The sequence below is a fragment of the Ovis canadensis genome, chromosome 19 (genome assembly GCF_042477335.2).
Source record: "Ovis canadensis isolate MfBH-ARS-UI-01 breed Bighorn chromosome 19, ARS-UI_OviCan_v2, whole genome shotgun sequence".
Lineage (NCBI taxonomy): Eukaryota > Metazoa > Chordata > Mammalia > Artiodactyla > Bovidae > Ovis > Ovis canadensis.
The window spans coordinates 47,792,892-47,807,631 of NC_091263.1; the positions used below are offsets into that span (position 1 = coordinate 47,792,892).

General features: G+C 39.4%; 1 protein-coding gene across 3 annotated transcripts in view; it reads right to left on the reverse strand.

Annotated features, from left to right (window-relative positions):
• The window catches only part of TAFA1 (TAFA chemokine like family member 1), a 900,385-nt gene that overhangs the window by 109,042 nt on the left and 776,603 nt on the right, over nucleotides 1-14,740 (reverse strand). For all 3 annotated transcript variants that reach the window (XM_069561846.1, XM_069561844.1, XM_069561845.1), the window contains exon 6: nucleotides 13,630-13,770. In XM_069561846.1, coding sequence (XP_069417947.1) covers nucleotides 13,630-13,770 — 141 coding nt within the window. The remainder of the gene's footprint in view (nucleotides 1-13,629; nucleotides 13,771-14,740) is intronic.

Sequence of the window (14,740 nt, forward strand, 5' to 3'; positions counted from 1 at the left end):
GGTAGTATTAGACATTTTTCTTTTGAATGCTACAGATTCTATAAGATGATATTGTCAAAACTGACAGGCTTTAGACAAATGGTATTAACTCTTACAGACATACCAAAAATCAGTCAGTCAGTCAGCAGGCTGCAAGATCATTTGTAACATTTATCCATCGGAATAATTGAGTGCACTGAAAAACTTTACCTTTGATCGAAAGTTCTATGTAAATTTTCTCTTTATATATATTTTTTCTCCACCTGGAACATTAGGAATAATCAGTGATGGAACACACCTCTACTTGAGGTCTTCCTTTTCATTTGTATTAAAATGGAATAAAAATTCTCAGCATACAAACACAAGAAGAAGGATAAGTAAAGTCAAGCTCCTTAATGTCCTTTAATTCAGCAATTTGAAGTGTGGGATCTGATGAGGCTCTATGGATGAATCTGTTAACGGGGATAATCATCACAGTACCCACCCATCTCATGCTGTTGTAAAGTTCTGACATGAAAATGCTGGTAAAGTTCTCAGCAGGGTACCTGACACATGGTACTCCCCAACTTCCAGTTCCTGCAGTCATTATTATCCTTTATCTATAAGGGCTCTTAGTACAGTGGAGAATTTTTATAGTGTGCTGGTGGCTTTATTATACTGCTTCTCAACTCTATGTACTTGAGGATTTTGAAGGGAGCAGGACTCAGTAATGTGAAAAACAATTTTCTCATTATTTCCTTCTTCACAAAATAGACTTACATAATCTGAATCCATCTGAATTTTTACATACTACCTCAGATTTCAGGAATGGGTTGGTCAGGCATCCATTGGGTATATGTGTTAGGGAAGTTTTCTTTTCCTTTTTTGCTACATAGATCAGGGCATTGTAAATTCGCAATGAAATGAACTAGAGTCAAAGAACGTATAGGTTAATCAGGAAGAAAATAAACTAACATGAGCCTGTAGTTAGCTGCCATGTTTTAATATACTTCAAATTATCAGCCTTTTACTCTGATGCCCTGCCTGATATAATGAACCTGCTGCTGTTGCTGCTGCTAAGTCGCTTCAGTTGTGTCTGACTCTGTACGACCCCATAGATAGCAGCCCACCAGGCTCCCCCATCCCTGGGATTCACCAGGCAAGAACACTGGAGTGGATTGCCATTTCCTTCTCCAATGCATGAAAGTGGAAGGTGAAAGGGAAGTCGCTCAGTTGTGTCCGACTCTTAGAGACCCCATGGACTGTAGCCCACTAGGCCCCTCCGTCCATGGGATTTTCCAGGCAAGAGTACTGGAGTGGGGTGCCACTGCCTTCTCCCATCATGAACCTAGTAGTTACAATATTTTCTAAAGTCAGACAGTAGAATTGAAAAGCAGTGACTTACGATTTCTATCAGAAAGTTTTGCTTGCTTGATTTAGAGGTGCTGGTGAGTGTTCTTTGCAGCAGTGTGTCTGGCTCAGCATAGGGAGACTGAAACATTCGGGTGACAGCTACCATGTGGATAACAGTGTGTGTGGAAGGTGGGAATATCAAAAAGGCAATTTGATTTGCTTAGATTTGGCATTGTCTCAAGTGTCAGTAGGGAGTTTTTAAAATCTGTTGTCAGGCACTACAGAGGCAGATTTCTGTCTAAGTAGAGGACTCTCAGTGCTGGCTCCTCACTCACCAAGTTCCAAGTTGACTTATCATTCAATTTCCCCCAGCAGATTGCTGCACTGCTGCCTTCCCTAAACATTTGATGAGCACATCTCTGTTTCAAGAACTATACTCAGAACTGGAGATGCACAGCTCAACTACAAAACTATTGCCTGACCCCTGCCTACGTTTTCAACCTCTTCTGGCATATGATCTCATTATTGTTTGAGAAAACCACAATGATTTCCTCAAGTTGTTGATCAAAATCCAAGGCTTTTGCCCAGCTGTTCTCTGCCTGGGATGCTCTTTACCCAAGAAGCTAAAGTCACAACTCAGACCTCTTGTCACTTCTTCCCAGAAGTCTCAGTTTCCCAGCCTCCTTGAGATTCTTTATTATTACATCCTCTCTGAATTCCTTTGCTCCAGAACATGCAGTTTCTACTTGAACGATCTGATGTATGATTACAGTAAGATGTGTCTTCCTGGCTGGACTGTAGTTTCCACGAGAGCACAGGACTAACTTTGTTCATCATTATGTGAACATTGGTTTGGCATAATTCCTGGCACATACTCAATGCTCTGAAAAGAACTACTGATGAACAGATGATTGCCTTCAGACACAAGTCAATAGAAAATTATACTACATTATGGTAAATTCTGACAAATATTATCCAGGATATGCCAGGGACACAGAGAAGGGTATCTGTTAGATTTGGGTGCATAGGTTTGAGGAAAGGCCTCGGGAGCTGGGGCTGTAACTTGGCTGATAAACTTGGAGTGGGATGGGGTAGCTGGAGAAGTGCTGAGGGCACATTTTTGTCAGAGGGATTAATCAGGGTCAAGAGAAAAGTTTATACTGTATTAAAATTAGGAGATGATGAGAAAATGATGGGTTTGAAAGATATGTGATGGGAATGATGAGTGTGTATGCTGAAGATGCCTTCAAGATGCTGTCATTCCCAAGGAAGGGAATACATGAAGTGGGAGGTACTCTGAACCTTCCCTACCTAGGTTTTCAATGCTGGCTTCTACTCATCATTTCTAGCAGTTCTTCATTTGGGGTCTCAGATCTCCTGCTACCCATGGTTAGAAGAAACGATTTAACCTCTCTAAGGCATCCGGTTCTTCCTCTATAAAATGGGATAATAATAGTACCTGTCTTATAAGGCTGCTGTTATGAGAAATACATAAAGTAATACACAGGTCTGGCACCTATTAAGAGTTCAATAATTATAAGCTAGTACAATGATCAGTTTTAAATTCATACTATAACAAGTGTCCCATATAGTTGATAAGACCATTGCCAGCTGATAAGGACTTAACCTCCCTTGTTTACAGGTAAGAGAATGAAGCAGATATCCAGAAAGAGCCCAGGAGGAAAGATGACCATCATCTGTGAACGCTGTGAAGAGCACAGATGGACTCGCCTCAGTTTTAGCTGCCTTGAGGCCTCCTTCATGCACTCTCTGCTCTTGGTACTCTATGATAACCCCGGTATATTATCACAATAACTTCCCTTTTCACTTGAGCCCCTACTGAGAGGATTGATGAGAAGAGGTGCCCAGCACAGAGCAACAATGCCATGTAAGCACCAAAGGAGAACGTGAATGATCATTTCTGAGTCGCACTAGCATGCCATTCCGTATCTGAAGGAATGTGACCTTCCCTTGAATGAATGGCTAGTTAACCACCCAACCAGGGTGAGTCAGCAGGCTCACTCATTATTCATTATACCAGCCTAAGTAATACTGCTGACCTTGAATTTGAGTCCATTGAATTTTAAGGCTTCCCAGGTGACTCAGTAGTAAAGAATTCACCTGCCAATGGAGGAGTCACAGGAGATGTGCATTCAGTCCCTGAGTTTTCCTATTCACGTGGTCCTTTTTTTCTCCCTTCCTAGGCTCATGGCATCCATATCAGTTTGAGGACAAAAAATTCTCATCTTTCAGTTTTCTACCAGAGTTTCTGAATGACTTTTGAACTTAATAAAGATCATTTGGGCATCTCTTCTCTGGTTGGTGTGTAATTCACATCTTGTTGTTTAAGCTGGGAGCAGACCCTCAAAACTTCAAAGAGCTTGATAGAATACAGTACTGATTTTTCAAGATACTATTCATCTGCATACATTTCTACATGGGCCTCAGAAGGGGACAGAGTTTTACCACTTTCCTAGATGAAGTTATCACAATCTTCCACATAGAAAGGGACCGGCATCTTCAGTAGCTTCCAGTGCTGTTAGAGAAGGACAGGGCTATAGATTTTCCTAGAAGTGTGAAATAATTCACCAGGCTCACTCATTATTCATATGGACAGCACATTAATAACACAGAACCTGAAATTTTACCTTATCTAGGCTGGAGCCAAGCTAGAGGGATGAGGACCTGACTCCATAGATTTAGAACAACATTTTTTCCCCTTTCTAAAAAAAATTGATTAAATGTGCTTTCATATCAGACAAGAACAGGTCTTTGAAAACACCTGAGTTCATTGTAGATAAATGGAAACCAATGACTTTGGAGCTATGTTAGGGAAATTTTCTTATTGATGATTTTGGAATTCTGTGTAACCAAGTGCATTCCACCTAGATAACTGACAACAACCCGGGATATGTTCCATCATAATTACACACACACACACACACACACACACACACACGTGCACCAATTTACACACTCTGACAAATGTTTGTGCAGAGAGTTTTGTGTTTCTCAAGTGGCTACATAGATGGGCTTTACAATAGGATTTACTATATCTAGGTGCAAGTGTGGCAAATAGAAAGGGAAAAAGTGGAAGCTGGGACAGATTTTATTTTCTTGGGCTCTAAATGCACTGTGGACAGTGACTGCAGCCACGGAATTAAAAGACACTTGCTCCTTGGAAGGAAAGCTATGACAAGCTTAGTGTATTAAAAAGGAGAGACATCACTTTGCCAAGCAAAGTCTGTACAGTCAAAGCTACAGTTTTTCCAATAGTCATTTATGGATGTGACAGTTGGACCATAAAGAAGGTTGAGGGCCAAAGAACTGATACTCTTGAATTGTGGTGCTGGAGAAGAATCTGAAGAGTTCCTTGGACAGCAAGGAGATCAAACCAGTCAGTCCTAAAGGAAATCAACCTCAACTACTCATTGGAAGGACTGAGCCTGAAGCTCCGATATTTCGGCACCTGATGGGAAGAGCTGACTCATGGAGAAGACCCTGATGCTGGGAAAGATTGAAGGCAAAAAGAGAAAAGGTTGGCAGAGGATAAGACGGTTAGATTGCATCACCAACTCAGTGCACAATGTTTTGAGCAAACTCCGGGAGACAGTGAGGGACAAGGAGGACTGGTGTGTTGCAGTCCATGGAGTCACAAAGAACTGGACATGACTTAGCAACTGAACAAAAACAAGAAATATGCACTAAATATACTTCCATATTTAGTTTTCTCCCTGGAAAGGACATCAAAATCCTGAGATTTCTTAGGTGATATCTGGACTCATGAACCCAATCCTGTTGAGGAAATATGGTGAATTATATGTCTAAGAACTGAGGCTAAATAAAGTTAAGGAAAGGAGTTATAATGCATGTGATTTGTAATATGTTCCCCAAACATCCAGTCTCATTAGAAAATTTCCTATTTATCTTCCTCCTTTTCAGTGAACCAAATAAAGGAAAGTGGCTAACTAGTTGAGTTTGTAAGCTGTTTGTCATTGAGTATAATTTATATGTGATTTTTCTCTCTTCCCTCCTTAATACTGCATATTACTAAACCTTTCATCTCTGCATATAACTGACTGCTGAAACATTACATTTCAGAGTTTAATTTACATTTCTTCTCTTGAGTGAATTTAAGTATTTTTTTCCATGTTTACTAGCTATTCTTTTACAGAAAGAGTGAAGTATTTAAGATATTTTTTATGTTAAAAATGAAAAGGTTAAGACCATTTTAAAAATAATGTGACACCATTTTGATTTACTGAGTTTCATGTGTATATCCATAAGTCTACATGTGCATAGATATTATCTGTAAGAATGCACAGAAATCTGGTGACGATGATTCCCTCTGGCAATTAAGATGTGAGAGGATTAGTGGAAAAAGGGAGGAGGAGGACTATTCTTATTTTGATCCTTTCTTTGCTGTTTTTGCGTACATGTATTTCCATTTATGGGGCTTCCCTGGTGGTTCAGTGGTAAAGAATCTGCATGCCGATGCAGGCGATGTGGGTTCAATCCCTGACTTGGGAAGATCCCCTGAAGAAGGAAATGGCAACCCACTCCAGTATTCTTGCCTGGGAAATCTCATGGACAGAGGATCTTGGTGGGCTATAGTCCATGGGTTCAAAAGAGCTGGACACGACTTAGCAACTAAACAACATTTGAATTTATACAAGGTTAGTACTTTTATATGAAAGAGCAAATTTCTTCCAACAAGTGATATGCTTATTAGCTTTAGAATACTAGGAAAATGGCTCTGTGAGCCAGGAGCCATACATTCCACTGTGTTTAGGGATCAGGTAAGTAGTATCAATGTGTCAGAGCCTGGTGTGTAAGAGGGAGTGGTGAATCCTGCAGGAATTGGAGTGTCCCATTGAAGAGCAAGCAAAGCCAGTTTTCCCACTGCTCAGCCAAGGACCCAAGGAACACGTCTGACAGTAGTTTCTGCCAGTGGGTTCTCAGAGTAGGAACCTATGGCTTTAAACTAAAAAATGAAGTGACACCCACACTTAGAGGTATGGGATTACCTGAAAACTGAATACCCTTCTCTTTATCCTGACAAGGAACAAATTGAGAAACAGCACTTTTATCAGATGGTCTAAAAACTCTGTCAGCTCTTGTATGCCCTTCCTCTCATTGCTCTGACTAATGTAGACTTGAATTCCTTACCTATCTGGGCAGGAATCTGTGTCAAGGAGGGGAGCAAAAGAAAATTTACACAATTCAGAAATTATTCTTGGAAATGCAACAATTATACTAATAATGCTATAAAAGACCTTCTTCCAACAAGAACCGTAGAATCTCCTTTCAGCAACAGCTCATGAAGAAAACGGTTGAACTCAGACTTCTGTTTATTAAACAAGCCAAAGTCTGCTTTGAAAGAGCGAGAAAAACTAAACAGATTGTAATGAAGGGACCATAGATAGCTACTGTGGCATATGGCCTTAGTCCACCATAGCAATTCATAATTTGTTATGTATGGATGTTGAGTAACAAATGGCAGAACCAAAATAGGTCATCTTCTCTGTCCCTTAAAATATTTAATATGTGTGAATAAAAATAAGGGCTTAAGCTTTTTCATACTACATCTCCCTGGAAGTTCTCTAGATGCTTTCCAAACCTAAGTTGAGCCTGACATGTCACTGAAATGTGATAAACCACATTACTGCCAAGACCTGTTGTGCACCGTTTGGTCTTTGGAAAAGCCATTCTTTGGCAAAACACTGAGTTATGTGCAAAGGAATATGAGTTATCGACTGGTCTTGGAAGACCTAAAACACTTTCCTGGAAACAAAAACAAAAACACAGTCTAAACAGTCTAACACCAACATGACCCTAAGTCCATTTCATGGAACACTGGGTCTGCAGGATATAAACAAGTGTTACATAGGAGAGGGTTTTATGGTCAAATATGTTTAGGGAATACTGGACTGAAGTTCTATAGGTTCCTGGTCTGCAGAGCTGCTCACAGCCTTTAATATGCTATCATGTTTTAGAAGGCTAAGAAGGGGCTATAATATGCAGCTTTTCTCGTATGCATTTCATGCTATTCTACAGAAAATTGTTACTGAATTTCAAATTTTCTTCAGTTCTCTAATCTATCTATTCATGATGGGAATATAATGGCATGTGGTCAAGAAAATTTTCTTATGTATTTTCCAAAGGAGCAATCTTGAGAAGCAAGTTTTAGAGAGATTCTGGTCCTGGAATCTCAAACAATAAAATTTGAAAAAAGAAATAAAGTTTCAATCTACCAAATAACACTTTAGTTTGTTAAAATTAGTTATATGCTGTGAGATAATACAAATAAGTTGTTTGGAAAAATGAATGAAGTAATTTCATGGACAGATGTTTTAATATTCCTTCTAGGCATCCATTGTCTTCTGTCTCTTTTATCCCTTCTTCCCTGGTTCCCCTTTCCCAGGGCTATCTGTTCTTTGTATGTCCCACCAGTTCACTGACTGTGGGCCTCCTTTTCTGTAATTCTGTTCCTTTTCCTGGGTCTGAGTCTTTGTGTTATCTTTCCCTTTGTCTCTTTTGCTCTTACCTTGGAAACTCGGTCATGAAAAGCCAGGAACAAAATGTAGTGATATATTTTGGAAGTTTCTCTTTAAGGAAGCAGCTAGGAGTATGACACCTTTTTCATCATATTGACTGTACACTAATGGTTAAAAACAAAATAATCTGGGGTTTCTGTATCTGAGAAAGTTAGAAAGTTTTATGATGTGAGGTGGTCTCTTCTTGCTCCTATCTCTAGCTCGTAATCCCAGTGTAAGAAGACAAGAATACCAGGTAAAATTTGCTACCAATCAGTCACTGAAATGGTCATAAGTTACAAGGAATGAGAAAGGAAGGCCTATCAGCTTATCATGGAGATTTTTCTTACTTATGCTGACACTAAAACTTCACAATCAATGAAAAGTCCTCACTAAGCAGTAGTTACAATGATTTTTTCCACGTATTTGTCTAAGTTAGAAACATAAACTACATGAAAAAATACAAAATAGAGACAACTGCATGACAATTTCCCCATCAAACACTTTATTCCGTGCCCCCAGCCCCCACTAAACAACGACACTTCAATCGTTCTACAAAACTGAAGCCATTATTTACACAAATGCTTCTAAGTGCTCAATGACAATGACCTTAGGAAGAGTAATCAATCAACCATCTCGAAGACACAGAAAGGGAAGGGGAAAGTATTGCCCAAAGTACTGAATGTCTGTAAGTATCCGTCATAGATGCACTATCTGTCTCTTCTCACTCAAATATTTTGGCATTCTGCAAGAAAGCCTTTGGAATAAATCATGTGTTTCTTAGATTGTGGTTTGCCTATGCTTGCTAAATGGGGCCCTTGGAGTCAGATAGCCAGGAGGATCTTCTGGCTCTGCCACTATGGCTATAAGATTTTGAGCAAGTCACTCAATTTCTGAGCCTCAATTTCCTGGTGAGCAAAACTGAAATAATTGAAGGTTACACCTTATGGGTCTGGGGTTAGAACTGAATAAACAGATTTGAAGGACTTGGAAAAGTAATACATGGTAAGCCTTCAAGAAAATGTTAGCCACTCTTTTTATTATTGTTATCATCATTCTTACTATTTATAGTCAATCATTTTTAAGACTTTGATACTCTTTTTATGCCACTATAGATCAATTAGAATAATAAAATACAACTTCACAGGCCTCCTAGAAATTAGGTTTTTTGTTTGTTTGTTTTACATCATCTGCTTGGAAAAATTCTTCTCTTAAATAAATAATTATGCTTCTTCCATCATCTTCTTATTTATTGTATTCTAAATTTAGTCTCTGGAAAATAATTGGAGATTATGGAAAGACTACATTTTTAGTTGATCTCAACCAAAGATCTTGAGCAAGGGGTCCACTCCATTTATTTTGAGTTATAGAATAATTAATAAAAACACAACATGATGTGAATTCTAGTGTAGCAAACTATATTCTCTCAGAATAGTGCTAGGCACACATCCAATTGTATAATGCTTTCTAAAATATCTGCAAAAGACTATGCCAAAATTTAGGTTGTTGAGTATGTATTTTTGGTATTTTGGTATTATTAGGCAACAGAATATCACTTTTAAACTAAAAGTCCACTCCTTAAATATCTTTCCAAATATCATGTATTATACTTTTCAATGAGTTGCTAAGATTATACTGCTAAATATATGCCCCATTTAAAACAATCTGGTCTCAGATTATGAATCTTCAAACAATCCAATATAAGCATTTTGAAAAATCAAGCTGTGCCTCTGTTTTTGGAAACACTGCAGAAAAGGCAACTGACCTGCAATTTCAGAGGAAAGCAAATAACAGCAATTGGAACACTTACCCTGGGAAATGCACTATGTAGAACAAAATATGTTTAAGACAAATGTAGTATCTGGATTGTCAACTGTTGTCATGGAGAGAAACTCGTTTCTATCCATTTTTAGGATGAGAAGGGAACTGTATGAAACATCATAAATACGCCAAAGTGGAAGATAGTTAGATAAATAGTGGTACATCCTACCCTGAAATTCTGTGCAGCTATTAACAATAATGTTTTTTTAAGAGTATGTATTAAGTTGGAAAATGTTCATCATATTGAGTTGCCCAAAATGTTCATTTTCTTATGGAAAAACCCAAACAACTATTTTGGCCAACCTGATATATTAACAGAAACAAGCTGTCAATCAAATGGTACTATAACATTTTAGTTCAATAAAATATCTAGTTTGTGAGTTTCTTTCAATGGATTCAACCTCAAAGAGGTATACTTATTTTCTTACAAAGCAATAATATTATGGGTGATTTTAATGTATGGATGTGCTGTAGTTTTCAAAATTCTTATAATGAATATACATTTCAGAAGAAGACAGACCATCATTAGTGATATCTAGTATAAACACTTAGAAGCAGTTCCAAGAAAATATAGTGGCCAAAATGCCATTGTATTTAATTACTATGAAACAAAACTTCAGAAAATAATGTCTGTTTCTATGCATTACCCACACTTATCAGTAAGACAGAAAACTGATACCATCATTTAAGGAGCACTTGAGGAGAACCAGACGTTAGACAAAGCACATTATACATATGATTTCCTTAGTTCTCACCACAACCTCATGAAGCAAAAACAATCATTATTCCCATTTACAAATGAGGAAACAGGTTAGGAAGCAACATAACTGGCCCAAGATCATCCCATTAGCAGCTGGTACAGCTGGGATTCCACTTGTGTCTAATTTCATAGTTTATGGTCTTAATAACTACACTGGAATTGTTCCTTTGTATACTCACTTCCTACTCAATTTGCATGTAGAGATCCAGGCCTTAAAACAGTTTTGATCAAAGTAACACAGACACTTTTTACTACACAGGCCAATGGATTCCAAGATTTTTGAGGAGTAGGATGCTTTGGAAATTAGAAACAATGAGTGTGAGGCTATAGAATATGCTGTACTTTATTGACTTTTGCTCAGAAGATAGACACTAACAGCTCTCCTGCCTAAACCTACCACACTAAAGGGCTCCGAGTTTTCAAAGTCAGACAGACTTGTTCTGAGAAACAAAAGTTACTGATACGTGGCTCAGCTTCTCAGAGAAACTCAGAGCCAAATGCCAGTTCCCCCTGTGTCGGCACAGACAGTGCGCTGCTCCCTGTGTTCTCCGTTCAGATCCTGAAGGCAATTCTATTTCTAGGTAATCTGTGATTTAAAAAAAAAAAAAAAGGAACTGGAAACAAAATGGAGGTTTATAGTTAAGAGACTCACTGCTTTCTCTGGCAGAAAAGAGGAGAAATCATCATGGTTTTATAACGTTTATTGGCTTTAGGGGCCAAGAGTTTCCTCTTCTAAGAGGATGCAATGGCTTTTCTGGTCTAGCTGCCTGCCTTCCCTGCAGTGGAGGGGCCTTATGGTACTGCCTGTGATCTAGAATAACTAAAAAGTCATAGCGCAAGTCTCTCAACCGCAGCCCCGCTGACACTGGAGGCATGATAATCCTTTGCTGTGGGAGCTGTCCTGTGCATCGTAAGTTGGTGAGCAGCTTCCTTGTCTTGTACATACCAGCTGCCGGTAGCACTCTTCCAGTTGTACCAGATATCTGCACCCAAATTGTCTCCAGACATTGTCAAATGGCTCCTGAGAATTGCCCTAATTGAGAACTATGGATCACAGTGCATTCCTAAATCTAACTTTTTCACATCTTCTTAAAAAAAAAAAAAAGCTTGATCTTCCCATGGTACAGAAAGCCCCAAGAGCTTGTCCCTCTGGCTGTGTGGCTGATTGGACAAAGGATAACATGTGACCCAAGCCAGGTCAATCATATTTAGTCTTTCAGAGATGGCATTTAAGATACAGGAAGTGAAGTGAAGTCAAGTGAAGTTGCTCAGTTGTGTCCAACTCTTTGCGACCCCATGGACGGTAGCCACCAGGATCCTCCATCCACGGGATTTTCCAGACAAAAGTATTGGAGTGGGTTGCCATTTCCTTCTCCAAGAGATCTTCCCAACTCAGGGATTGAACCCAGGTCTCCCATATTATAGGTAGATGCCTTACCATCTGAGCCACCAGGAAAGTCAAGATACAGGAAGTGAGTCACATGTACTTGTTGTATACCATGATGCTAAGTGAGATCAGAGTTCGTACCATGGAAATTAAAAGCTTTATGCCAATCCCTAAGTTATGGGAGAGCAAAAGATAAAATCCTTGAAAAAACCAGTATACACAGAGGAGAATGAGGGAAAGAAAGATCAAAACAAAGAAAATAAGATGGAAGCTGCCTAAACAGCTTATGAATTCCATGACATTTGGCTGAATTTCCTATAACTGAGTTCCCCAGGATTACTCTGTTTTCTTAAAAAGTAACTTTTGCCTTTCATGGTCTAGTTTGTGCGTGAATGTTTTCTTTCTAACCGCCTAATGCTTCATAATGAAAATACACAACATGAGCCAATCCAGAAGGTATCTTTCTCCATCTATATCTAGAGGTAGGACCATGGGCCCTAAGTCAAGAGGTTTAGGTTATAATTCCTGCTGTATGACCAGAGCAAGTGAGTCACTTTCTGAGTCCTGATTTCCTTACTGAAGATTTTGAAGGTCAACTTACATCTGGCTCTAAAATGATGAAAGATAAAGATGGGAAGAGATATCTATTATCCCTTTGAACTGTGGACTCTCTGTTTGACAGGCATGTAAAACTGTTTACAGATGGTGGTCAAGACTGGTTATTAGAGTCAGTCAGCTTCATCCCAAGAGTTAGCAGAGCTGTAGCTTACCAATCATGGGACCAATGGAACATGAATGAACCATTCTAAGTCTCAGTTTTCTTCCTGTTTAAAATGGCAGGGAAAGTGTATCTACCCTGGTGGTCCTTGCCTTCAGGTTTTCAAGGCTTTTTCGTCCACTTCCATGCGGGACAGATAGGGTTGACTTATATAACCCATAGGATATTGTGGAAACAATAAAGGATAACTTCTGAGGCTCTACCATAAAAGAAAAGGGTCACACTGTGGCTTCTACATTGTTCTCCTGGGCCACTCACTCTGCGGGAAGCCAGCCACTTAGGTGTGAGGACACCTAGCTTCCTTTGGAAGGATGCATGTGGAAGGGAACAGAGGCCACCTGCCAACAGCTCTGTGAAGAGCCCTCTTAAAACCATCCTCCACATCAGTCAAGTCCTCAGATCTTGACTGCAACCACAGAAGGGACCCAAAGCCAGAACTACCCAGCAAAGCTGAATTCCTGACCTATGGAAATTGTGAGATGGTGCCTGTTGCTTCGGGGGGAATGTGAATTGTTATATAGCAAGACATAAGATGGATGAGTAAATAAAATAATGCATGAGAAATGTTTAGGACAGGGCATGGCAAATGGTGAACTCTCAGGCACATCTATCTGTTCTCGAATATAAATGAAGCCCTAGAGCAGTGCCTGGGATAGAGTAAATGCTCATTAAATACAGACTGAATGCCTGTCAGGTATTACTATCTTTACTACATTAATCATCATCATTATACATAAACTTGATCCAAAATCAATTCCAAAATGAGCTGGATCCTCAAACTCTTGGACTTGAAAAAATTCCTTCACCTTATCTTCTCTAACACACATTCAAATACAGCTATTTGAAAAACCTAGAGCCAGACAAACAAGAATTCAAACTCTATGCAAAGGGCTGGTATTTGTCTAACTTTGCAGCACTGTAGAGGCACCTCCTTTATTATCCTGAACCATATTTAGATGAAACAAAAAATATATATATTATACACCATAACAACACAGATGAACCCATAGAAAGAGGAGTGAAACCAGTTACTCACCATCGACACAGGAAGGTCGGTTTCTTGTTGTTCCAGCCACTTTCCCAGGTAGACAGGAACACTTGACTGTTTGCGACCGCTCCTCAATGCGGTTTTTATTACAACATCTGTGCGCAGCAATCACTTCACACGTCCCTCCTTCTGGCAAGAAAGAAAGAAGTGGGATGCTGATTAGAGATAATTCAGTGGCCATTCAGGTATGTGCATGTGTGAGCGGAAGGGTTCAGAAAGTGAGAAACGTAAAGGGAAGGGTTTCCATAAAGTAGAGTTACTATGGGATTCTCTCCTACAACATGTATCTATACATGTATACAAGATTGCATACAAGGGATGTGTCGTGTCATCTGGGAGAAGACAGGCATCAGGGCACAACATTTTAAATGCAACAAAGAGCAACAACAAAGAGCCCTCAAGAGGCAACACTTCTGGCCTGTATGTATGGAGAGGTAGTGGAGCAGTGAATGCTCGGAGATAACACACAATAAAGATGCTATGAGATTTAAATGCATTTGGAGAGCTCACCCCTGCATTATCTTTGGGTTTACAATTCTCTGAGCTCCCACTAATGACAAGAAACTGACACTCCAGTGGTATAGAACCTGCAGTGGCAAGAAAACTGCCCTGAAATGAGCTTTCCCTCCTAGCACCCACTCACTCTCAAGGGAGTTGAATAGAAAATCTAGTTGAAGAGTCATTTCCCCAATCCAGATCTCACCCAAAAGTGATAGAAAAAGAAAATCATTATGTGCTTCAAATGGAATCTCAAATTACAGACCAAGGCATATAGCTTCCCTTAATTATTACAGATCAGCCATGCTCTCTTCAGCATTTATTGGCAACCTAATGTATGCCACTCTCTGCTAGGTTCTTAACAGGTGCTCTGCTGGGTCTGTCTAAAGGCCAGTGAAATTCAAGTGTATCTTTTCAGCCTGAAGGATACCAGCTAAGCCAGTTCTCCAGGGACATCAGAGGTACTCCAAGTGATCAGAAGCTTGGGATTTATTTCACCAACGTTAAGTTTTGCATTCAGGAAGAATGTTTCTCATTTGTCCATAACACTTAGAAACCTAGGCATTTAGGATTCTGTTGGCAGAAATTCCTCAAGCATTTG